This window comes from Carya illinoinensis, chromosome 7 (genome assembly GCF_018687715.1).
Source record: "Carya illinoinensis cultivar Pawnee chromosome 7, C.illinoinensisPawnee_v1, whole genome shotgun sequence".
NCBI classification, from domain to species: domain Eukaryota; kingdom Viridiplantae; phylum Streptophyta; class Magnoliopsida; order Fagales; family Juglandaceae; genus Carya; species Carya illinoinensis.
The window spans coordinates 27,847,642-27,871,120 of NC_056758.1; the positions used below are offsets into that span (position 1 = coordinate 27,847,642).

At 36.0% G+C, this 23,479-nt stretch overlaps 1 protein-coding gene, 1 non-coding gene and 1 pseudogene across 3 annotated transcripts; 2 read left to right on the forward strand and 1 right to left on the reverse strand.

Annotated features, from left to right (window-relative positions):
* Positions 1-2,199: 2,199 nt before the first annotated feature.
* LOC122317607 lies at positions 2,200-2,307 on the reverse strand. The gene has a single exon (XR_006244535.1). It is a non-coding gene; the product is annotated as a small nucleolar RNA R71 (small nucleolar RNA).
* Positions 2,308-17,912: 15,605 nt separating this feature from the next.
* On the forward strand, positions 17,913-22,652 carry LOC122314744 (short-chain dehydrogenase reductase 3a). 2 transcript variants are annotated; one of them, XM_043130314.1, is made up of 3 exons: positions 17,913-18,256; positions 18,730-18,804; positions 21,577-22,652. In XM_043130314.1, exons 1-3 carry the CDS (start codon positions 18,237-18,239, stop codon positions 22,379-22,381), a joined length of 900 nt encoding a protein of 299 aa, XP_042986248.1. In that variant the 5' UTR covers positions 17,913-18,236; the 3' UTR covers positions 22,382-22,652. The 2 variants fall into 2 exon arrangements, with proteins under 2 accessions (XP_042986248.1, XP_042986249.1); XM_043130315.1 differs by having other exon boundaries at positions 17,914-18,256; positions 18,733-18,804.
* On the forward strand, positions 18,742-20,821 carry LOC122314746 (annotated as a pseudogene).
* Positions 22,653-23,479: the final 827 nt, after the last annotated feature.

The window sequence follows — 23,479 nt, forward strand, 5'->3', positions numbered from 1 at the left end:
TGCCAAATTAATTGATGCCAATATTTTGCACACAAAAATTTCATATTTACCCTTAAAATGATAAACGCTTATATTATGCCGATAGGCTGCAGGGCATTTTTGAAAAAAGGAAAAAAAGTCATGCGGTTCACCCTCTCGACAAATCACCATGGGAAAAACAAAGAGATGGTTCCAATTGGAGAAGTGCTTAGGGACGTGCTTATCTCTGACGCTAGGCGATGCTAGGGGTAGTGAAATGCTGGGATGTGCTACGAGTGTTCGGCTTGGACAAAGAAGTAGAAGAGAGGAAAGGCCACAGGAACTAACGAAAAAGCATGGTTGGTTGGAGAAAAGCAGCACATCAGGACCACGAGCTGTGAAGGAAGATACGGACGAACCAAATGAGCACGTACATGCATGAAAAAATGGTCTTTACAGTCAACCATGTGGAAGGGAGCACGTACAGGCTACACGCTGGGCTTGTTGGCTGGAATCAATGGGTAGTGCACTGGGTAGGCCATCAACAGCGACACACGGAGTAGACCAAGAGATACAAAAGGAAAAGAAAAAAAATCACACGGGGATTTTTCATCATATTTCTTGGGAGGTTTTCTCACAGACTAATTTTTGGCTTTTCATTCATTTTTTTTTTGGGCTTCGTCTTCATTTTTTATTGTTTTTATCTTTCATTTTATTTTTCCTTCACCTTGATGACGGTTGCTTCTTGAGTTTTTGAAGGTTTCTTTTCCTCTTCAATTTGGTATTTCAGAGGCTATTTTGCACTCTAGGGTTCATCCCATTTGGGTCTCAGATTTTATCATGGCTCAACTTAGATTAATTTTTGCTACTAGAAATATTATATGTAGCTAATTTCTGAAGCTTGGGTTACAAATTGAGACTTGATTTGTTTTGGATTCTAGTTTAATGCACTATTTTGTTGATAAATGTTGATTTCACTCTGTTACTAGTAAGATTCGAATTGAAAATAAATTGTAGTTCTTATTCTTAATTTGTTGTTGACGTAAGGCACAACAAAAATTTGAAAATTATCAATGCATTTCTTAATTGATTGTTAATGTGTGTTTGGCTAGTAAAGTAGTGAATACCTTACGAAAATATTGTAAAAACCTGATCATAACCTTTTTTATCGTCTATTTATCAATGCATTAACTGGATTGTTAATTGAGAAAATTATCTAGGAACCAAAACCAAGAGAGTTCCATACCAATTCATATTTTTTCTTAATTCATCTTCAAGAATTTTCACGTGTTAAGTTACTAAAAGGGAATTTCACCATTTCAGTTTCAGTTTAAGTTTAGTTTTGCATGACATATTTTATTTTTATACCAAAAAAAAAAAAAGCGTAAAAAGATTCTTCATATTGCATTTCGTTTTATTTTCATCTACCATAGTCAATATATTTTTTTACAACAAAACTTTATAAATGCTTTGATAATCCATTGTTCATGTGAAATTGATATTGGGACTTTCAATAAATTTCAACAAGACACCTTCTACACTTGGGAGGTAGTTTCCAGAATGAAGCAAATTCTTGGCGCTGTTGCCGGGGACAACTGGTGTTTATTATAGTAATCATTTACCGTTGAGAGGATGTTTGTGGAGCTGTGAACCTCTTCACAGCTTGGATGATATTTTATCTTTTTCCCTTTCTCTATTTATTTTTTATTGTCTTTTATTTTCTGCCCTTGTTTATATGACTAGTTGGACTAGAGACCACATATTCTAGCTAATTAGGACAGAATCATTGACATCTTTTAACTTTACGTCCCTTTATCTTGAATCATCATTTGACACTCATAACATCATGGCTGAAAATGAGCATCATTATAAGGAAATGGTAAATCAAAATAGGACACTTAGAGTATTTTCAGCTTGTTAGGACTAGCACACATTCTTGCATCATTTTGCCTCTTAATGCAAATACTTTTAACTTCAAACCTAGATTGATACCTTTAATACCCCATTTTCATGACATGGAATCTGAAATTCCATATTTGCATATAAAAGAGTTTGAGGAAGTTTGTTAGACTGTCATGGATCAAACTTGCATTGAAGAAGTGGTTAGATTGAAATTGTTCCTTTTTTTTTTAAAGACAAAGCTAAAACTTGGTTGAACTCTTTAAGGCCTAGAACTATAGGAACTTGGCAAGAAATGCAAACCGAGTTCCTGAAAAAGTTTTTTCCTATGCATAGAACTAATACCTTAAAGAGATAGATCACGAGTTTTGCTAAAAAAGATGTTGAAACCTTCTATCAGTGGTGGGAGAGATTCAAAGACTTGTTAGATGTATTTCCTCACCATGATTATGAAAAGTGGTGTGTTATTAGTTTCTTCTATGAAGATTTGCAATAAAAAATGAGACAATTTGTGAAGACCATGTGTAATGGAGGAATTTTTTAACAAAAGACATGAGAAAACTTTTGAGTATTTTGATTATCTAGCTAAAAATGCATAATCATGGGATACATCTATTGTTTATGATAGGTCTGGAAATGCAAGGATAGTTTCAGGGGTTAGGAAATATAATTTGAGGGAAATAGATGATTTGAATGCTAGGTTAGCTATGATGGCTACGGAGTTAGAAACCATAGAATTGAAGAAAATGAATGAGGTACAAGTTGTACCTCAGACCATGAGCTATAATATTTGTGAAGACTGAGGACATTCAACTAATGATTGCCCAAATAGTATAGCCTTTAAAGAGGTTCTTTTGGATCAATCTAATGTTATTAATATGGTTGCTAAACCTTTTTTATGTCCTTATTCCAATATCTACACTCCGAGATGGAGAAATCATCTTAATTTCAGTTGGAGGGGTGAACAAGCTGTTGTACCTATGCCCAACATAGTTGGTCCTTCAAAATTTGCACCCTATACAGCCCCAAGAGGTTCCAGCTCAAAAAAAGAACCTTGAAGACATTGTCCAGCGGCTTTCCACCAATTTTCAACAATTCATGCAAAGCCAAGCTGCCATCAACAATCAACATTCACTAGCCATCGCTAATATCCGAGATTCAATCACAAGGTTGACCACAACTTTGAGTGCTCAAGAGAAATGGAAGTTCTCTGCACAATCTCAGCCTAATCCACAAGGCCAAAACCAGCAAATTTAAAGTGCGGTTGTAGATTCTAATGTCAAGCAAGTCAAGATTATTACAATCTTGAGAAGTGGTAAGGTAATTGACATTCCAGCTCAAGGGGCAAGAAAGAATGGTAGTACTTCTAACCCTCCTTCTGAAAATGAGGCATAAGACTCTTTAGAATCTGAAAATATTCCAAGCATTACACTCACACATTTTCCTCAAATGCTAGCTCCTTTGCATAAAGACAAGTATCAGGCTGAAATTCTTGAGATTTTTAAACAAGTTAGATTCTATTCATCAGGTTCCTACCTATGCTAAATTCTTAAATGATTTATGCACTGTAAAAATAAAATTGAATCTGTAAAAAAAAGTTTTTATTATTGAGTTGGTTAGTGCCACTACCCAGACCAACACCCCTTCCAAATACAAAGACCCAAGGTCCCCTACCACAGCTTGCATGATAGGGAGCTCAAAAATAGGCCAAGCACTGTTAGATTTAAGTTCAAATGTGAACTTATTGCCTTATAATGTTTATGTTCAGTTTGAGTTGGGTGAGTTGAAATCTACTACTATCACTTTGCAACTGGCCGATAGTCTATTAAGATTGCTAGAGGTATTGTGGAAGATGTTTTAGTTCAAATAGATAAATTCTACTATCCAGTAGACTTTGTGGTACTTCACATGCAATTGACTGCTTATTCTACATTTTAAGTACATGTTATCTTAGGAAGACTCTTCTTAGCCAGCTCGAATGCTCTCATAAATTATAGAAGTGGAGTTTTAAAATTGTGTTTTGAAAATATGATTTTGGAGCAAAATATTTTCAATCTTTGCAAGCAAAGCAAGAAGTTGAGGAAGTTCATGAAGTGAATTTGCTGGAAAATTTCATTGATAAAAATTTTACACCTTACTTTCAATTTACTGATTCTTTAGAGGAATTTGAAGAATATTTGAATATATTTGATAATGTTAATGTCTCATCTCTTGTTTCCTCAATAGGTCAGCAAGTTATACCACCATGAAGGCTAAAATTTGAGCAACTTGCACCCTTGATATAAACTCTCAAGCCTTCAGAGGAGCAATCCCCAACTTTAGACCTCAAACCTCTTCCATTGGAGCTGAAATATGCTTTCTTAGGACCATAAAGCACATTCTCTGTGGTAATTTTTCTCACTTAACTAGCGAACAAGAAGATAAATTATTAAATGTCCTTAGGAAGCATAAAAAGTCCATTGGGTGGACATTGACTGATATAAAAGGTATAAGCCCCTTGGTGTGTACCCATAAGACTTATCTAGAAGAGGATGCAAAGCCTTCTAGTGAAATACAAAAAAGGTTGAATCCCACAATGAAGGAAGTAGTTAAAAATGAGGTGCTGAAATTGCTTTATGTGGGTATTATTTACCCCATCTCGGATAGCAAATGGGTTAGTCCTATTCAGGTAGTGCCAAAGAAATCTGGGATGACCGTGGTGAAAAATGAGGAAGGTGAGTTAGTGCCTACACATGTGACCACAGGTTGGAGGATGTGCATAGACTATAGGAAACTTAATTCAGCCACACGAAAAGAGCATCTTCCATTGCCCTCCCTTAATCAAATATTAGAAAAAGTCGCTAGACATGCTTTTTATTGTTTCTTAGATAGGTTCTCCGGTTACTATCAATTGGAAATAGTACCAGAGGATCAAGAAAAGACTACATTTACTTGTCCTTTTGGTACATTTGCTTTTAGGAGAATACCTTTTGACTTATGCAATGCACCAATAACTTTTCAAAGATACATGCTTAGCATTTTTAGTGACATGATTGAGAACATCTTAGAAGCATTTATGGATGGTTTTTCTATATTTGGTGATTCATTTTAGAGTTTTTTAATCAATTAACAAGCATTTTTGGCTAGGTGTGAAGAGAAGCAATTGTTGCTTAATTGGAAGAAGTGCAACATTATCATCAAGGACAAGAAAGGAGTGGAGAATGTGGTAGCTAACCATTTGTCTAGGCTCACAATTGCTGAAACTGAACAACCAACACATGTTCTTGATTCTTTTCCTGATAAGCAGCTTATGTTAATTGAGAATTTGCTTTAGTTTACTGATGTAGTTAATTACTTGGTGACAGGACAAGCCCCACCTCATTGGAGTACTCAAGACATACGGAAGTTCATTCATGAGGTGAGATCGTTTTTCTATGATTATCCTTATTGGTTTAAATACTATTATGATCAGATCATTAGAAAATGTGTGCTTAACCATGAAATACAAGTTGTCCTTTCTTTTTGCCATAGTGAGGCGTGTGAGGGTCATTTTTCTGCCTACAAAAAAATTGCAAAAATATTATAAAGTGATTTTTATTGGCATCATATGTTTAAAGATGTATATAGTTTCTACAAAACTTGTGAGTCATGTCAGAAATTAGGTACTATCACTAAGAGAAACATGATGCCTTTACAACCATTTGAATCATTGAGATTTTTGATTGTTGGGAAATTAATTTTATGGGGCCATTTCTTTCTTCTTTTCGTTGTTTGTACATCTTAGTGGCAGTTGATTATGTTTCTAAATGGGTTGAAACCATACCATGAAAAACAAAATGACCATAGAGTGGTGTTTAAATTTTTGAAGAAAAATATTTTTGCTAGATTTGGCGTGCCCAAAGCTATCATAAGTGATAATGGCACCCATTTTTGCAATACACCCTTTACTACCCTCTTACATAAGTATGACATTCGCCATAAAGTTTCTACCCCATATCACCCTCAGACGAATGGCCAAGTTGAATTTGCTAATAGAAAAATTAAGATAATTTTGAAAAAAACTGAGTCCTAACCGAAATGATTGGTCTCTAAAATTAACCGATGCATTATGGGCATATAGGATTGCATATAAAACTGTTTTGGGTATGTCTCCTTATTAGTTAGTCTATGGTAAGGCTTGTCACCTCTCTGTTGAGCTTGAACACTGTGCATTTTGAGCCATCAAAAAGTTTAATTTTGGTCTTGATCAATCTGGATCATTGAGAAAATTACATCTTTCTGAATTAGAGGAAATTAGGATGGATGCTTATGATAATTCTAAACTATCCAAAGAACGCATGAAGTCTTTCCATGATAAGCATATTCAAAGAAAATCATTTGAACCTAATCAACAAGTTTTACTCTACAACTCTTGACTTTATTTGTTCTCTGGCAAGTTAAGATCTAGATGGAGTAGCCCCTATTTGGTTAAAACAGTTTTTCCTTAAGGTGCTATTGAGGTTGTCAATCCTCAAAATGCAAATACTTTTAAGGTAAATGGCCAAAGACTAAAACATTTTCTGAAAATTTTTTCACCTAAGGACACCAACATTCCTCTACAAGAGCCCATCTCTTTTGCTGCCATTTAGTACTTCTCTTTGCTTTAATTTCTTTTTTTGTTTTGCCTAGTTTCTTTTGTTTTGTAGATTTTTGTTTTATCTTGCTTTTCCTTTTTATTTTCATGATCCTATATCTCATTCAGGTAACCCTCTTACATTTTTTTTGTCTGATTACTTCAGCTTTTACTCATTGAGGACAATGATCATTTCAAGTTAGAGGGTATAAGAAGTCTCTTTTTTATGTTTTTTCTGGTACTAGCGTGCTTGATGTTAAAATCATTTTTATTGCACCTCCAAGAATTTTTGAAAGTAACTAATTTTTATGGTTCAACAAGTTTTAGAATGATTGTTTTTCAACTTTTTTATACTTGTGAAAATATTTGTTGGAATTATGAGCTACTTTAGCACTTAAGTAGCTCCAATGCTCTAAAACCAACGAATCTAATCTATGGTATAGATTTTTGAATTGAGTGATTTTGAAGTAAAGTTGAATTTATTTGTCTTCGTGATCATTTTATTTGCTAGAGACTAGTAAAAAACTAGTTGGGGGTGTGATAAAGTGTTAAAAATGCATAATTAAGTTGCTTAAGTGAGTAATTTATTTCATCAAAGAAGAGTTAAGTACTTAATTATGTATCAAATTCTAGTACTAGATGCCAAATTAATTGACGCCAATATTTTGCATAAAAAAATTCCACATTTAACCTTAAAATGATAACACTTATATTATGCTAATAGGCTAAAGGACATTTTTGGAAAAAGGAAAAAAAGTCATGCGGCTTACCCTCCAGACGACATCACTATGGGAAAAACAAAGAGGTGGTCCCAATTGGAGAAGTGCTCTGGGATGTGCTTCTCTCTAATGTAAGGCACTGCCAGGGGCTGTGAAAAGGTCGGATGTGCTACAGGTGTTGGGCTTGGACGAAGAAGCAACAGAGAGGAAAGGCCACGAGAACGAAAAAAGACACGATTGGCTAGAGAAAAGTAGCACATCAGGACCACTAGCTGCGCAGGAAGATATGAAAGAAATGGTCTTCACAGTTAGTCATGCAAAAAGGAGCACGTACGAGCTACACGTTGGGCTTGTTAGTTGGAATCAAGGGATAGGGCACTGGGCATGCCATCAACAACGACACACAGAGCGGACTAGGAGATATAAAAGGAAAAGAAAAAAAATTGCACAGGGATTTTTCATCATAATTCCTTGGAGGTTTTCTAGTGTACTGATTTTTGGCTTTCCGTTCATTTTTTTTTTTTTTTGGGCTGCCTCTTCAGTTTTTTTTTGGGCTTCCTCTTCAGTTTTTATTCTTTTTTATCTTGCATTTTATTTTTCATTCACCTTGAAGACGGTTGCTTCTTGAGTTTTTGAAGGTTTCTTTTCATCTTCAATTCGATATTTCAGAAGTTGTGTTGCACTTTAGGGTTCATCCCATTTGGATATTTTCTCTCAAATTTTATCATGGCTCAACTTAAATTAATTTTTGCTGCTAGAAATATTATGTGTAGCTAATTTCTGAAGCTTGAGTTGCAGATTGAGACTTGATTTGTTTTGGATTCTAGTTTAATGCAATATTTTGTTGATAAATGTTGATTTCACTCTGTTACTAGTCAGATTCGAATTGAAAATAGATTGTAGTTCCTGTTCTTGATTTGTTGTTGACATAAGGCACAACAAAAGTTTAAAAATTGTCAAAGCTTCACTCAGTTGATTGTTAATGTGTGTTTGGCTAGTAAAGTAGTGAATACCTTAAGAAAATATTGCAAAAACTTGAGTATAACCTTTTTTATCTTTTATTTATCAATGCCTTGATTGGACTGTTAATCAAGAAAATTATTTAGGAATCGAAATAAAGAGAGTTCCATATACAACCCAAGTATTTGTTAATTTGCCTTTTTGGTTAAAAACTTTAATTCCATTTTCGACTTAATTTTGCTTAAATTAAATTCATACCTTTTCTTAATTTATCTTCAAGAATCTTCATGTGTTAAGTTACTAAAAGTAAATTTCACCATTTTGATTTTAGTTTAAGTTTAGTTTTGCATTGCATATTATGTTTTTATACAACCAAAAAAAAAAAAAAAAGCGCAAAAAGATTCTTCACATTATATTTCATTTTATTTTAATCTCTCATAGTCAAGACATTTTTTTTACAACAAAATTTTATAAATGTTTTGATAATCCTTTGTCCTTGTGAAATCGACCTTGGGATTTTCACTATAATTTAATAAGACACCTTCTACACTTGGGAGGTAGTTTCTAGAAGGAACCGCCTAGATTGAAAGCTAAAGTTAAGACATTTATCAAATAATGTGAAATTTGTCAGAGAAATAAGGTTGAAAATGTGCATCTAGTTGGCTTATTACAACCCTTAGCAATTCTTCAACAAATGTGGACAAACATTTCAATAGACTTTGGGGAGGGGTTGCCTGTGTTAAAAGGCTATTCTGTAGTCATGGTGGTGGTTGACAAATTGTTTAAATATGCTCACTTCTTGGCCTTAAAACATCCATTCATGACAGCCAAAAGTCTAAAAAATTTGTTTAGGTTTTGTGGTATGCCTAAAAGTATTTTGTCAGATAGAGGGTCCACATTCATTAGTTCTTTTTAGAGGGAGTTCTTCAAGCTATAGGGTGTGAATTTGTCTTATTCTTTAGCTTACCATCCTCAAAGTGATGGTCAAGCTGAAGTTATGAATTCATATTTGGAACACTTTTTGAGGTGTTTTTCAAGTGATAAGTTGAGATTGTGGTTTGAGTGGTTGCCCTTGGGTGAATGGTGGTACAATACCGCATTTCATTCTTCTACCAGGCTCACATCATATGAAGTAGTTTATGGTGTTCTACCTACGAGATTACAAGCAAACATACTTGGGTTATCACCCAATCAAGCATTTGAGGAGTTATTAAAAACTCAAGAGTAGATCATGATTGCCTTGAAGAATAATTTGGTGGTCGCACAGGAAAGGATGAAATGACAGTTTGATAAGCATCACACTGAAATGGAATTTTTCGTGGAAGATTGGATTTATCTAAGGCTTGAGTTTTATAGATATAGTTCATTGGCAGTCAGGCAAAATTTGAAATTATCACCCAGATTTCTTAGTCCATCCCAAATAATGAACATGATTGGTCCAATCACTTATAAATCTCATCTCCTATCCTAGTCCCAATTACATCTTGTGTTCCATGTATCATGTTTAAAAGAGAAGGTTGGACATCTTGTATCTCTACTCTCTACACTACCACAAGTATATGTCCACATTGAACTTATTCTTGAGCCTCAACAAATTATATAGTGTCGCAACTAGAAAGTCAACAATAGAGCCTTGGTTGAGGTCTTAGTACAATGGCAAGGGACTGATATTGAAGAGGCCACTTGAGAACCTTGTTGGCAGCTTCGACAAAAATTTCCTCACTTTGTGGGGTAATGTGCTTTGAAGGAGAGGGGTATGTTTGTTAAGATATAAAATAAATAATAAAATATATATCTTTTTATTAGTTTAAACTTTTGGGATAGGTGGTGATTTCACATGATATCGGAATAGAGTTCCTGAGTTTGAACCCTGACTTTACACTCTACCCCATTTAATTAAATATTCCACGTGTTAGGTTACGTATTAAGGAGGAGTCTAGCTCACATGTGAGAGGGGGTGTTAAGATATAAAATAAATAATAAAATCTACCTCTTTCCATCAGCTTAAGCTTTTGGGACAAGTGATGATTTCACAATGTTGTGTAGCAAAAGCTAGTCCATAAGGGTATATTGTGAGTGGGGAACTGAGTTAGAAAAGCCATTCCAATGAAGGGTAACAACGTAGAAATAGGAGGAGGAAGAAGATGGTAGTTAAAATTTGTTAGTTGTGTAGAGGCCTTGACGTTGTTTTGTGTGAATAGAACCTTTTCTTTTTATTTGTCTTATTCACAAGTCTGTGTAACTAGAGTGCATCGTTTTGAAACAAAGTTGGCTGCTACTGCTATGGAAAGAATTCGAATAAGGGTGGATTTTGACGGTTGTTTTGTTGTACCGAGTGAAGGGAGGAGTGGAGGTTTGGCTCTTATGTGGAAGAATGAGGTTAGTTTGAGTATTGAAAGCTACTATTTCTTTCATATTGATGCAAAGCTAGAGGACTCGAGTAAAGGAATTAAGTGGAAGTTTATGGAATTATATGGACATCCAGAAACTGAAAAAAGAGGAGTCTTGGGATTTACTTAGACTTTTAAGGGAGCCTGAAGATATCCCATGGTTTATTTGTGGTGATTTCAATGAGTTGTTGAGCAACCATGAGAAGTTAGGTGGAAGACCAAGGTAAGAGAGGTTGATGCATGCCTATAGAGTTACTCTTGATGATTGTCATCTGCTAAACTTGGGGTTTCAAGGCACTAAATACACGTAGTCTAATAGGAGACATAATCGATAGGTGATAAGTGAAAGGCTTGACAGTTTTGTTGCTAATATAAAATGGCAGGAATGCTTTCCACAAGCTCGAGTTTTTCATTGTTCTGCTGCATATTCTGATCATCTACTGATATCACTTTCTCTAAGTGATGTATCGGCTACAAGTAGAACTAAACTATTTTGGCTCGAGGCCATGTGGATAGAAGATGATGAATGTGAAGAAGTTATTTCAAGACATTGGCAAGAATTGCTGGAGGCAATAATTTAATGGCAATATCCCAAAAGATCAATGGTTATAGCAGAGGTCTAGAAGTCTGGAATGAGAAGAAATTTGGGCAAAGTGCATCAGAATCTGAGAAGAGTAGGAGCTACTCTTCATAGACTGCAAATGACAGATTCTAGACAAGTCTCAAAGGAGGAATTGACACAAGCAAGGAGTAATTTGCAAGTTTGGTTAGAAAGAGAGGAAATCCTTTGGCACCAGAGAGCTAAAGTTTTGTGGCTTAAGGGGGTGATATGAACTCAAAATTTTTCCATCATAAGGCTTCACAAAGGAAGAAAAAGAACTATATTAAAGGACTAAAGGATGAGCAGGGCATATGGAGATTTGAAGAGGAGCGAGACCATCATATTGTAAGCTATTTCCAGTCCTTGTTTCACTTTGATATTAGTAATGGTAACTTGGAATTTTTCGAAGGATTAAGTGGTCTGGTGTCTAAACAAATGAATGCTGAATTATTGAAAGAATTTCATTGTGATGAGGTCAAGGTAGCTTTGGATCAAATGGCCCCAACAAAATCTCCTGGACCTGATGGAATGGCGCTTGTCTTCTTTCAACAATAGTGGCATATTGTGGGTAATGAGGTTACAAATGCAGTGCTGTCCTCCCTTAGAATTGGTACTCTTCATTCCTCTCTTAATCATACTTTCATAGTTTTGATTCCAAAAAAGAATAAGTCTGAGAAAATTTCTGAATTTAGGCATATTAGTTTATGCAATGTTTTATATAAATTAGTGGCTAAAGTTCTTGAAAATAGGCTTAAGAGTGTGCTTGATGTAATTATCTCAAAAACTCAACATGCTTTTGTACCGTAAAGGATCATTATTGATAATATTCTAGTGGCATATGAGGTGATGCATTGTCTGAGAAATAAGAGACAAGGCAAGAATGGTTCTACGTCCATTAAGTTGGATATTAGCAAAGCTTATGACCATGTTGAATGGCTATATTTACAAGCAGTTATGAAGGCAATGATATTTAATGCTCGATGGATCCATCTCATTATGATTTGTGTCAAAACTGTTTCATTTTCAATTCTGGTTAATGGTGAGCCACAAGGTCCATTTGCTCCTTCTAGAGGTTTGAGACAAGGTGACCATTTTCCCCTTACTTATTCTTACTATGTACTGAAGGTTTGATTTCATTGATCAAACATGCTGAGAGAAGAGGGAAAATTTCAGCTGTGAAGATTTGTAGAGGTGCTCCCAAGATCTCTCATCTACTTTTTGCATATGATAGTCTTTTATTTTGTAAGGTTAATATGAAAGAAAATCAGAAAATTCAATCCATTCTCAACTGCTACGAAGCATCTTCTGGTCAAATGATAAGTAGAAGCAAAATAGGCCTTGTGTTAAGTTCAAATGTGCAACCACCAACTAATGATGCAATTCTGGAATTTTGGGGAGTGCAACAAAGTGAGGAGTATGAAAAATATTTAGGACTCCCATCATTTGTTGGGAGGTCTAAATCTAGAGTTTTTTATGAAATAAAGCATCGAGTTTGGAGAAAGTTGCGATGATGGAAAGAAAAGGTACTCTTAGTTGGTGGAAAGGAAGTTTTGATTAAAGCTGTAGCCCAAGCTATTCCTACCTATTCTTTGAGCTGTTTTAAGCTACCATCTTCCTTGTGTCATAATCTTGAATAAATCATGGCAAAATTCTGGTGGGGGCAGAGAAATGAAGAGAAGAAAATTCATTGGATGAGTTGGTCAAAGATGTGTGCAACAAAAAAGGAAGGTGGGATGGGAGTCCAGGATTTGAGGATCTTTAATGATGCTCTTTTGGCCAAGCAGGGATGGCGAATAATGTCAAATACAGACTTGTTACTATATAGTTTGTTTAAGGCTAAATATTTTTCAAAGAGCCATTTTCTATATGCTGGTTTGGGAAGCAATCCTTCCTATGTATAGAGAGGAATTTGGGGCACAATTTCAAAGCTGAATGATGGGTGCATATGGAGAATTGGTTCGGGGAACATAGTGAAGTATGGACTAATGTATGATACCAGGGTTTAAAAGGATTGCTTATATGAACTCTATGCCTGTTATAGGTGTAGAGGAAGCTACTGTGAATACATTATTTGCCCCTGAGCAGATAGAATGGGATGTTAACAAAATTACAACCATGTTCCCTCCTGCAGTGGCATTACAGATCGTTAAGATTGTACTTAGTTAAGGAAATTCAAATGTGATTTGCTGGATGCTTGAAGCTCATGGGAGATACACAGTCAAGAGTGGCTATAGACTTTTCAGATCAGCAAATATAGTGACACAAAGTGGTGAAACATCAAATACTGCTCTTATAAGGAAATTGTGAAAATCTATATGGGCTATGAAACTCCCTTCTAAAGTAAGAGTGTTTGCATGGAAGGCTGTTAAAAGAGTATTACCTACTAAACATAACCTTCAGAAGAAACATGTTAATATTGCAAAAAATTGTGTTTTCTATGATGCTAGTAGAGAAGATACTTTGCATGTATTACTCTCCTGCCCATCAATTAGAGAAGTCTAGATTAAAAACTTCCTAAAATAGTTAAAATTAATGAGTCCAACTTGTTTATTGATGTTGCTCTTAAACTGCTACATTATCATTGTGCAGAGTTGTTGGAGTTGTTCTTTTTAATATGCTGGAGCTGCTGGTATAGAAGAAACATGAAGATTTTTGAGGAAAAAGATGTACATGCTGATGCTATGTTGGGAAGTGCCTTGGCTATGGAGAAAGGTGGAACAAACCTCTATCTGTAATTAGGCATCATTGTGGATGAGATTCCCACCACCTGGTACTTTCAAATTGAACGTAGATGGAGCCTTTTCTCAAGATGGATCTATTGCAGGTATAGGCGCCGTATTGAGAGATTCAAAGGGTGAAGTTATAATGTCGGCAATAATAAGAGAAAGGGCAAGTCTAAATGTAATCGAGCTTGAAGGCCTTGCAATCCTTAGGGGGCTACAGCTGTGTCTACATCTTGGTATCCATCATATGTCAATTGAATCAGATTTTGTCTTGGTTGTAAATGAGTTCAATCGAAACGGACAGTCTATGGCCACCATGGGGAACATTGTTAGTGAAGTTAGGAAGTTAATGCATCGATTTCAAACATGTGTTCTAAACCGTCCAAACAGAAGCTGCAATACAGTAGCTCATACTTTTGCTAATCTCGGTTTGAGCGTGATATCTCGTTTTTACGTGTAGTTTTTTATTAAAAGGAGTATTTTAATTTAATTAAAATATTTGTTCTTTTGTTTTAAATTCACCGGATTTTAGTTCGATTTATTTAGTTGTGAAATTTATTTTGAGGTATTTTCTTATTATTAATTATTGTTTTGTGTTTAAAATGCTCTTTAATTTAATTTAGTTTATTTTTAGATTTTAGATTTTATTGTTAGTTTTTACTAATTATTTATTTTATTCTACCTAGATATTGTGTTTAAATTATTTTATTTTATTTATTGCTTTTAAAATTATTTTCGTTGGATCAGTTTATTGTTAGTTCGATTAAACCTCATTTCTTTTACCCATCTTTTCTTTTTCTCTTTTCCTTTTTCCTTTTTCCTTTTTTTTTTAAAAAATTCTTTCTTCTTTTTCTTTCCTTTTCCTCCCGGTTTCTCTCTCCCTACGCGACTCTCTCTCTCTCTCTCTCTCTCTCTCTCTCTCTCTCTCTCTCTCTCTCTCTCTCTCTCTTGTCTGTTTCTTCGTCTCGCTGTAGTGCTGCCATCAGCTGGCCGTGAGTCTCACCACCCCCACCGTTTGACTCTCATTTGGCCGGTGAACACCCCCACCAAATCTCAGCCCCAACCGAGTTACCTTAGCCGCCGTGAGCTCCTCCAAGTCGCACTGTTTTTCCTCCATTCCATCACCGTAGTTCCACCTCCGGCCACCATCTCTTCACTACTTCATCACTGACATCTTGCCGACCTAACCCACCCATTTCCAGCTCCGATCCATTGTTGGAAAAACCCCCACAAGCTCAACTCCGTTTTGGCCATTTTTTCACTTCCACTGCCGTTTTCGCCGCCACCTACGGCCAACCACCACTTCCACTAGTTTTACTAACATCTCTAAATCATTCCCTATCAATTCTAAGTCTTAGTTTGTTCCCATTCAAAAGTGGGTATTTTATAACCTACGGCCACAATGTATTTTACACTGTTATGTTTCTTTTTCGCCACATTTTGCAGCCCCTTAATCATTCGAAAAATATTATATAGCGCTGTAAGTATTTTCCAAACTTCTTTTAAGATTTAAATGTATTTTTGTTTTAACAATAATTTGTGATTGATTGGTTATGCCGGATTGAGTCCGAGAAGTCGAGGGTCGGATGAATTTGAGGATGGAGTTATTTATGTTTGGATGATGTTTGTGTCATACATTGCATAGTGCACATATGTTCATGTGTTGGAAATAAAAACTGAGTTTTTGTGTAATTGCATGTATGTTCATGTGCATATTTGGAAACTGGATTTTTAAATATGTTTGAAATGAACTGATTGAACGGTTTGATAGAGAGTCACTGTCAGGATGATGGTAAGCAGGGATGGTGGTAGAGTCTCGCCTACGGTGCATGCGTAGGGATGGTGGTAAGCAAGGATGGTGATAGATTCCTGCCTGCGATTCCTGCCTATAGACAGACTTGTAGGGACGGTGGTAGAATCCCGCCTGTGATTCCCGCCTACGGTGCACGCGTAAGAATGGTGGTAAGCAGGGATGGTGGTAGAGTCCCGTCTGTGATTCCCGCCTACAGTGCTCTGATGGTTGGTTACTGGGTCATTTTCTGGAAAATTGGTGAGACTTGGATATGTAGTCCATTTTCTAGGAAAATGGCAGTTGTTTTAATGAATTGGATTTTTGGGCCAAAATGAGATTTTGGCGTGCATTGGAAAAAAGATTATTTTCGAAAAATGATAATTTTCGGGACACATGCATATGGCATCATGTTCATGCATTTGGTTATTGCATGAATGTATTTTTATCTTGAGGTTTGTTTAGTTTGTTACTTACCTGCAATACCGTCTTTGGTACCGTAGATTTTGATGCAGAGGACAATGAGGCTGAACCCGATGAGGCAGCTTCACCATAGGAGTGATCAGGGATCACTCGTGGATTGTGATTTATTCCCTATTTTGTTTATTGTTTTTGATTTGTGTTATATTTATGCTGGTTAATTGTAATATTTTTGGTACGCTTGTTTTAAGCGAGTTTGTATTTAAATAAAGTTTTAGTACTTAGTTGAAAGACTTTTATTGCCTGCTGCGTTGTTTAGTTGTACACGTGTTGTATGTATACACACTTGACACATAGCGATGGGATGCGTGACCCGTGTTGTCATTATCTCGAATCCTCGATTTTCACGTGTCCATACGTGGGAGTTGAGGGCGTCACATTGAGTGTCTTGAATGTTAGTTTATGGTAAGGTTCTTATCCGGATGTAATTGCTAATTTCCTTTGGATTGATTCTTCTTTGTAATTTGTTTAAAAAAAAAACAAAAACCTGAATGCAGGAGGGAAGATAAGATAAATTGAAACGGTGCGTTTCAAAGGGTTAGGGTGTGCGTAATTTTGTATACAAACTCACATGTACCCTATTTGTTTTTAGAGAAAACCTTCTGACTTGTTGGGCTTATAACCCACTAAAAACAGCCTACTAATAATATTTGGACACGTACGCATTACATCTTTGTTTTCATGTGACCGCACCTCACCTGATTAATATGTAGAATGCTCGCCTGACATGAAATTTAAATATTAAAAAAAATAATATTTTGAATGTTACCGTCTTCTTCTTTTCTCTTACCCATTTTTGTTCCTCTTCCAAATATGGAAGCTGCAGACTGATTTTTTTTTGTTTTTGAAAAATCCAGTATAAACATTTTTTACTTGGGTTGGTCTCCTTAAAGACAAACGCGAATGCTATTAGCTTGGATTTAGATGCAGCTTTGATATGCTTGCAGGGATCTGTAAACACTAAACTGTAATAAAGCAGCCGGAAAATTTGCTAGACCCCATAGGAGGGAATTACAAAAGTGCGTACATGGGCTTCTGAAATGACAACTTTTTAAGTGTTTTCCTATACTTGCAAAGAAGTTTAGCCTGATTTCATCTTTTTTTAAGTTTAAAGATTTTTTTTTTTTTAATCCAAAGAAGTTTCGGCCACAAATAATTAGACGGATTTTCTTTTTTAAAAATATAAACATTTTTTTTTGTTTAAAAGATGTTTAAATTTGAAAGTTTTGGAACCCAAACAATTATTTGGTTTGATTCTTTCGATTTCATAAGAATGACAACTTCATTCTTACACTCCAGCTGCACATTGGTGAAGAAACCGTAGAAGAAGAAACTATGTAAACTGTTTAAAGAATTAAACAATAGTTGATCTGGGTTTAAACTTCCTCAAGTAGGGGGTATATTCTTACTTGAGTTCCCTTAAGAGGAGATCTTGGAATGATAAATAGAGTACTTGCACAGAATGAAAAATGGATCTGCAAGAAAAGAGTCTCATTTACGTTTGTTCCTTTTCTGTATGCGATTTGCTTGTGTCTCGGTGAGATGAATTTTGAAAGGGGCAAGGTAATTTTGTGCGATTCGAACGGCAGGGACGAAGAGAATCTGAAAGGGGAAAGAATGATCTTGTGTGGCTGAAACTATTTTTCTTAAGGTGTAAATTCTGACGTGGCTGATTCAAATCAGAGGACTGTTTACTAGAGATAAACGCCCGGACCGCTTGGAAGCGGACATGTTGTTTTTAATATGCCAATGAAGATTGGTTTTTTTAAAATGAATAAATAAATAAATTTAAATAAATAAATAAATAAAAAGGGTTGCAGGTAAAGGATGAATAAAAAGGAGCAGACAACCAGGGAAGTTTACACTGATTCTCATCTCCCTTCTCTCTCCTTCTCTGTCTTCCTGGTTCTTGACGATCGCGAATTTGAAGGACCATTACAAAAGAGCCTCTAATTCCATCCACAAAAAATTGGTGGGAGCTTGGAACGGAGCACGTTGCTGTCCTTGTTTACCCCTCTCCCACTGTTGTTCTTTTTCACTGGTCGTTTGAACTCAGCCAGAAGCTCAAAACACATCACAAACTTCTCTCTCTCTGGACACAACCTTTTACAAGAACTGAAGAAACTATGTTCGGGGGTGGGCTAAGGTTGGATTTTTTGTATTTCTCGAAGATTCAGCTTTTATTTTTATTTTTTTGGGAGACAGTCTGAGAGAGACTGCGTGGGCAATATAAGGCATATGTGATTTCAAATTCCCATTTTGATGCTTTTCCCTCTTTCAATGTGAGGGGAGGACTCGGTTCTCGATAATGGATTATCAAAATGGTCATTTTTTTTTTTTTTCTGGCAATTTGCAATTTGATCAAGATGGGGAGCACCCCATTTATGAAGCCTTGATTTGAGGAATTTTCTTTTGACTTTGTTTGTTTATTTGTTTGTTTGTTTGTTTGGTTGTTTTTTTATTTTATTTTATTTTATTTATTATTTATTATTTTTATTTTTATTATTATTTTTATTATTTTTATTTTTTAAGGTAGGGGTGATGAATTTGCTTTTGGTTGCTTTGTTACTTATGCATGCGAGGCTGAATACATCTCATAACTAGTTCCTATTGTTATAGCAGCAAAACTGTCTCCATGTCAAGAACTTCGCTTGTTCGCGGCTTCTACAGGTTATTTTCGATCCGGACTGGAAGGTTTGTCGAGTTTCTTTTCTTTTAATATCTTTTTAAACTTTACTTTTGTATGTTACTCTTTCTTTTTTTTCATTGCATTCCTTTTAATATATTGGTAGCTTGGATATGACGGCATAAACTACATTCTCATCTTTCTTTCTTTACGATGCACGTGATAATAATTAGTTTTTTTTAATTCTGTTTATAATCTAATTATGAAGTTTTATGGATGTGAGATTTTTAGATTACTAAGCGTAATAAATTATATATATATACACAGAAGAAAATATGAAGCATTATGGAGGGAAGAACACAAATTGTTTGGCTTTTAATAATTGCAAAAGGAAAATACTTAATGCAGTCGGGCTGCGTAACAACGGGTCCGAGTCGTTGCCCCCCGAATGAAACGATTTGTTTTGATTAATGGTAAGATGGTGCGTTTCACATTCGCCATCCCTCCCTTCGTCTTCCTCATTGAAATCGAGTCACTTCTTCAGACCAACTCTTCAGCTACCGAGTCTCCCTCATTTAGTCTTCCCCAGGAAATCGAAGACCCAAATGAAATTGAAGACCCATGATAGAGTTCTCTGGTTTTCAGCATCTAGAAATAGCTCTAATTCGAAGACCCACACAAAATCGAAGTCCCATGAAACCTACCAAGTCATGCATAGAAGAATCAACTTTCTTTAATTTCTTCAATTTCATTTCAACTTTCTTCCCATGAAAGAATCAACTTCGGAGAGTGATGAATGTGATGAACCAAGTCATGCCATCCTTGGAGTGGCGAAACCTACCAGCACTACCAAAGACCTCAGGTGGCGACAATCCAAAAAAAGATGGGTGAAGAGGAAGTCAAGGGAGGACCAGTGGTTCCGGAGTCGGTATTGAAGAAGCAGAAAAGGAATGAGGAATGGGCCTTGGCAAAGAAGCAGGAGCTCGAAGCTGCAAAGAAAAAAAGAGTTGAAAGCCTTAAGCTGATTTATTGCAGAGCTAAACTCTATGCAAAGGAGTATGATGAGCAGCAAAAAGAGCTTATTCGATTGAAGCGTGAGGCAAAACTTAAGGGAGGGACCCACAAGCTAAGCTCTTGTTCATTATCAGGATCCGTGGTATCAATGCGATGCACCCAAAGACTAGGAAGATTTTGCAGCTTTTGCTTTTGAGACAGATATTCAATGGTGTCTTTCTGAAAGTAAACAAAGCAACAGTGAATATGTTGCACAGAGTTGAGCCTTATGTGACCTACGGGTATCCGAATTTGAAGAGTGTCAAAGAATTGATTTACAAAAGGGGATATGGAAAACTCAACAAGCAGAGAATTGCTTTGACTGATAATTCCATCGTTGAACAGGCTTTGGGTAAGCAAGGAATCATTTGCATGGAAGATCTTACCCATGAGATTATGACTGTTGGACCCCACTTCAAGGAGGCAAACAATTTCTTATGGCCATTCAAGCTTAAGGCACCCCTGGGTGGTTTGAAGAAGAAGAGAAATCACTATGTTGAAGGAGGTGATGCTGGAAATGGTGAAGATTACATCAATGAGCCCCTGCATTTCCTTTCCTCTCTCTCCTCCCCCCTCCCCCCCCCCCCCCCCCCCCTTCTCCCAGGGCCCCGCCCCGCCCCCCGCGGGGGTTCTCTTAATCTGGCAGAGGGTCTTGAGCTAGCTTCCTTGAAGAGGCTTGATGGGAAAGAGAGGTGAAAAAAGAGAACTTAAGGAAGGTCTCTCTATACCTCACATGCTCTTGGATTCCATGGCTAAGGCTTACTTTGGCTGAAATGGTGAGGGTGGAGTAGGATAGGAGGTGAGTGTAAGATAGAACCTTAGGATGCTAGGGAAATTGTGGCATATAAGAAGGGTGGTGCTAGGGCGACCATTTTGAAGGGGCTTGTACCTTTAACCTTTTGTTTCCTTTTTATTTTATTTCAAGCAATGGGGCTTTTTGTTTGGGAGCATTCCACTCCTCTTCTACCTCTGATTATACTGATTTTTCTAAATAATGATCTCTAGAAGAATGAGAATAACTATTCTAACCAAGCTCTTGTGGGGTAATTTAACATTTTTATTGGAAAAATACAGATTCTACCCTCCAACTAAACAAGTGTTTTATGCTTCACACCTGAAACTATAAAAACTGATAAATTGCTCCATCAAATTACCAAAAAATGAAAAAATAACTCCCATCTAATTCTAACCAACGAGATGGATGAAAAATAAGTGATGTGGTACAATGTCGATAATCTTATTCTTGACAAGGGGTTTACATTTTAACTCTTTAGGGGTTTGAGGGTGTTATGTGTCGGTTTTAGTAGTTTAAGATTCAAAATGTAAAAAGCCTATTAAATGAAGGGTGAAAATTGTATTGCCCCTTTTTTTATTGTCATCTGGCAAATTCTTCGCACTTTCTCCTCGCACCAGTTTTGGTGTTGGTATTTCTAACAGAGTTGTGTAGGATAAGAGAGTGCATATTTAATCACAGAATTGTTGTTGATGACTATAAATAGGGTTTTGTTGGAGGTGTCTCCATACAAATAATTAATTGGGCAGTTGTGCATCCACTGCCATCCCTATAGGCTCATTAGATTCAAACAATTCCTATTTCAGTCTGCTTTAAGTTCTACAGAGTTATGCTAACCATACATCCTCACCAAAAAACAAAACTGAATTGGACTATAAAAGTCTCATCATTTCGTATTTATCTAAAATGACCCTCTCAAATTGCTCTGATTTTTTATCCCACCCAAGTTGGGATCAGTTTTGATTTGAAAATCCCTTCTTATGTTGTCACATAGCAAGCTAGAAGGCAAGGTAGCATTAATAACTGGAGCCGCAAGTGGCATTGGAAAGGCAACTGCAATCAAATTTATCAACAATGGTGCCAAAGTTGTTGTTGCTGATATCCAACACCAACTTGGCCAAGAAACTGCAGAAGAGCTTGGACCCTATGCTACTTTTGTTTCCTGTGATGTCACTAAAGAGTCAGACATATCAAATGCAGTTGATTTTACGATCTCTAAGCACAAGCAACTTGATATCATGCACTGCAATGCAGGGGTGCCCTGCAAAACTCCCCCCAGCATTGTAGAACTTGACCTGGAAATGTTCGATAAAGTCATGGATATCAACGTGCGGGGAATCATGGCCGGGATCAAGCATGCATCACGTGTCATGATCCCCCGGCAAACTGGCTCAATTCTTTGCACAGCTAGTATCACCGGACTAATGGGTGGGCTATCGCAGCACACATATTCTGTGTCCAAGTCTGCTGTCATAGGCATTGTTAAATCTGTGGCTGCAGAGCTATGCAAGTATGGAATCCGAGTCAATTGCATATCCCCATTTGCCATTCCAACTCCATTCACAATGGATGATATGAGACAGCTTTTTCCTGGTGTTGATGATCAACGGCTTGTGAAAATGGTTCATAATGCTGGTGTCTTTGAGGGTGCATATTGTGAACCCAGGGATGTCGCTAATGCTGCGCTCTATCTCGTGTCTGATGATGCCAAATATGTTAATGGGCATAATTTGGTGGTAGATGGAGGTTTTACTTCTTTTAAAAGTTTGTCTTTCCCTGCACCTGATGAACTTAAGTAAAAGCTGATATGAGACAGTATAATTTGGAAAGAGGAAAGAGCCACAAAACCAAGTTTTACGAGTTTGGATAATATGTTGTTAGCCCCAAAAGTTTCACATGGATGTGAAGTAACACCTTAGATGTTGTACTAGGCTCTATTGCTAATTCTAGAGAAGTCTAATTGCAATTTCAACTACTTCTGTCGGGTTGTAACACATATACCTAGTGTTCCCAAAGTCACGACAATTGATTTGGCACACGTATAATATTATGTCCTTGTTTGTTTTTATAGATGAGTTGAAATTAAAGTTAAAAGTTACATAAAATATTGTTAGAATATATTCTTTTAATATTATTTTTGTTTTGGGTTTTGAAAAAGTTGAATTGTTTATTTTATTTTTATTTTGGGATTTGAAAAAGTTAAATTGTTTGTATGGAGATTTGGAAAAATTGTGATGATGAAATGAGTTGAGATGAGTTGAGATGGTTTGTGAAAACAAACCAAGGGCTGAGAGATGCAATGGTTCTCCAATGATATCCAAACCCTGCTCCTCTACCTATCTAAAAAAATTTATAGAAGAAAATTAATCATGAACCCTAAAATTATTTGAAATAACTTCTTTAATACCCAAAAACCAGTTAATACTAGCAGTAGCATTGGATTGGCTATACATTATGTAAACTTTACCTAACATCAAACTTTTTGGCCTTTTGCCTATCTATTCAAAAACCAGTTAATACTAGCAGTAGCATTGGATTGGCTATACATTATGTAAACTTTACCTAACATCAAACTTTTTTGCCTTTTGCCTATCTATTCAAAACTTAATCCCACATCAGATTATCCCTCTAAACTCTTTATAATGATAGAATATTATTTCATTTTAACTTTTTATTATTTTTAAAAAATCTTTTGGTCATAATTTACACATCTAGTGTATTTTATTTCTTTTGAAACATAATTGTTATATAATTCATTCTAATTAAATTATTGTTTTTTACTTATATTTTCAGTGATTATTATTTGCAAGTGAGAATGTAACGGTAAATATCTAAAATTCTAAGAAGTTTGTTAATTTAATATTGTACAAACTTTTCTTGTAAGTTGTAAGTTGTAC

Bases quoted from the DNA above. Each gene is read 5' to 3' on its own strand.
- LOC122314744 (XM_043130314.1), top strand. From the start codon at position 18,237: ATGTTCGGGGGTGGGCTAAG. The intron at 18,257-18,729 runs GTTGGATTTTTT...CTATTGTTATAG, and splicing joins ATGTTCGGGGGTGGGCTAAG to CAGCAAAACTGTCTCCATGT. The intron at 18,805-21,576 runs GTTTGTCGAGTT...GTTGTCACATAG, and splicing joins TTTTCGATCCGGACTGGAAG to CAAGCTAGAAGGCAAGGTAG.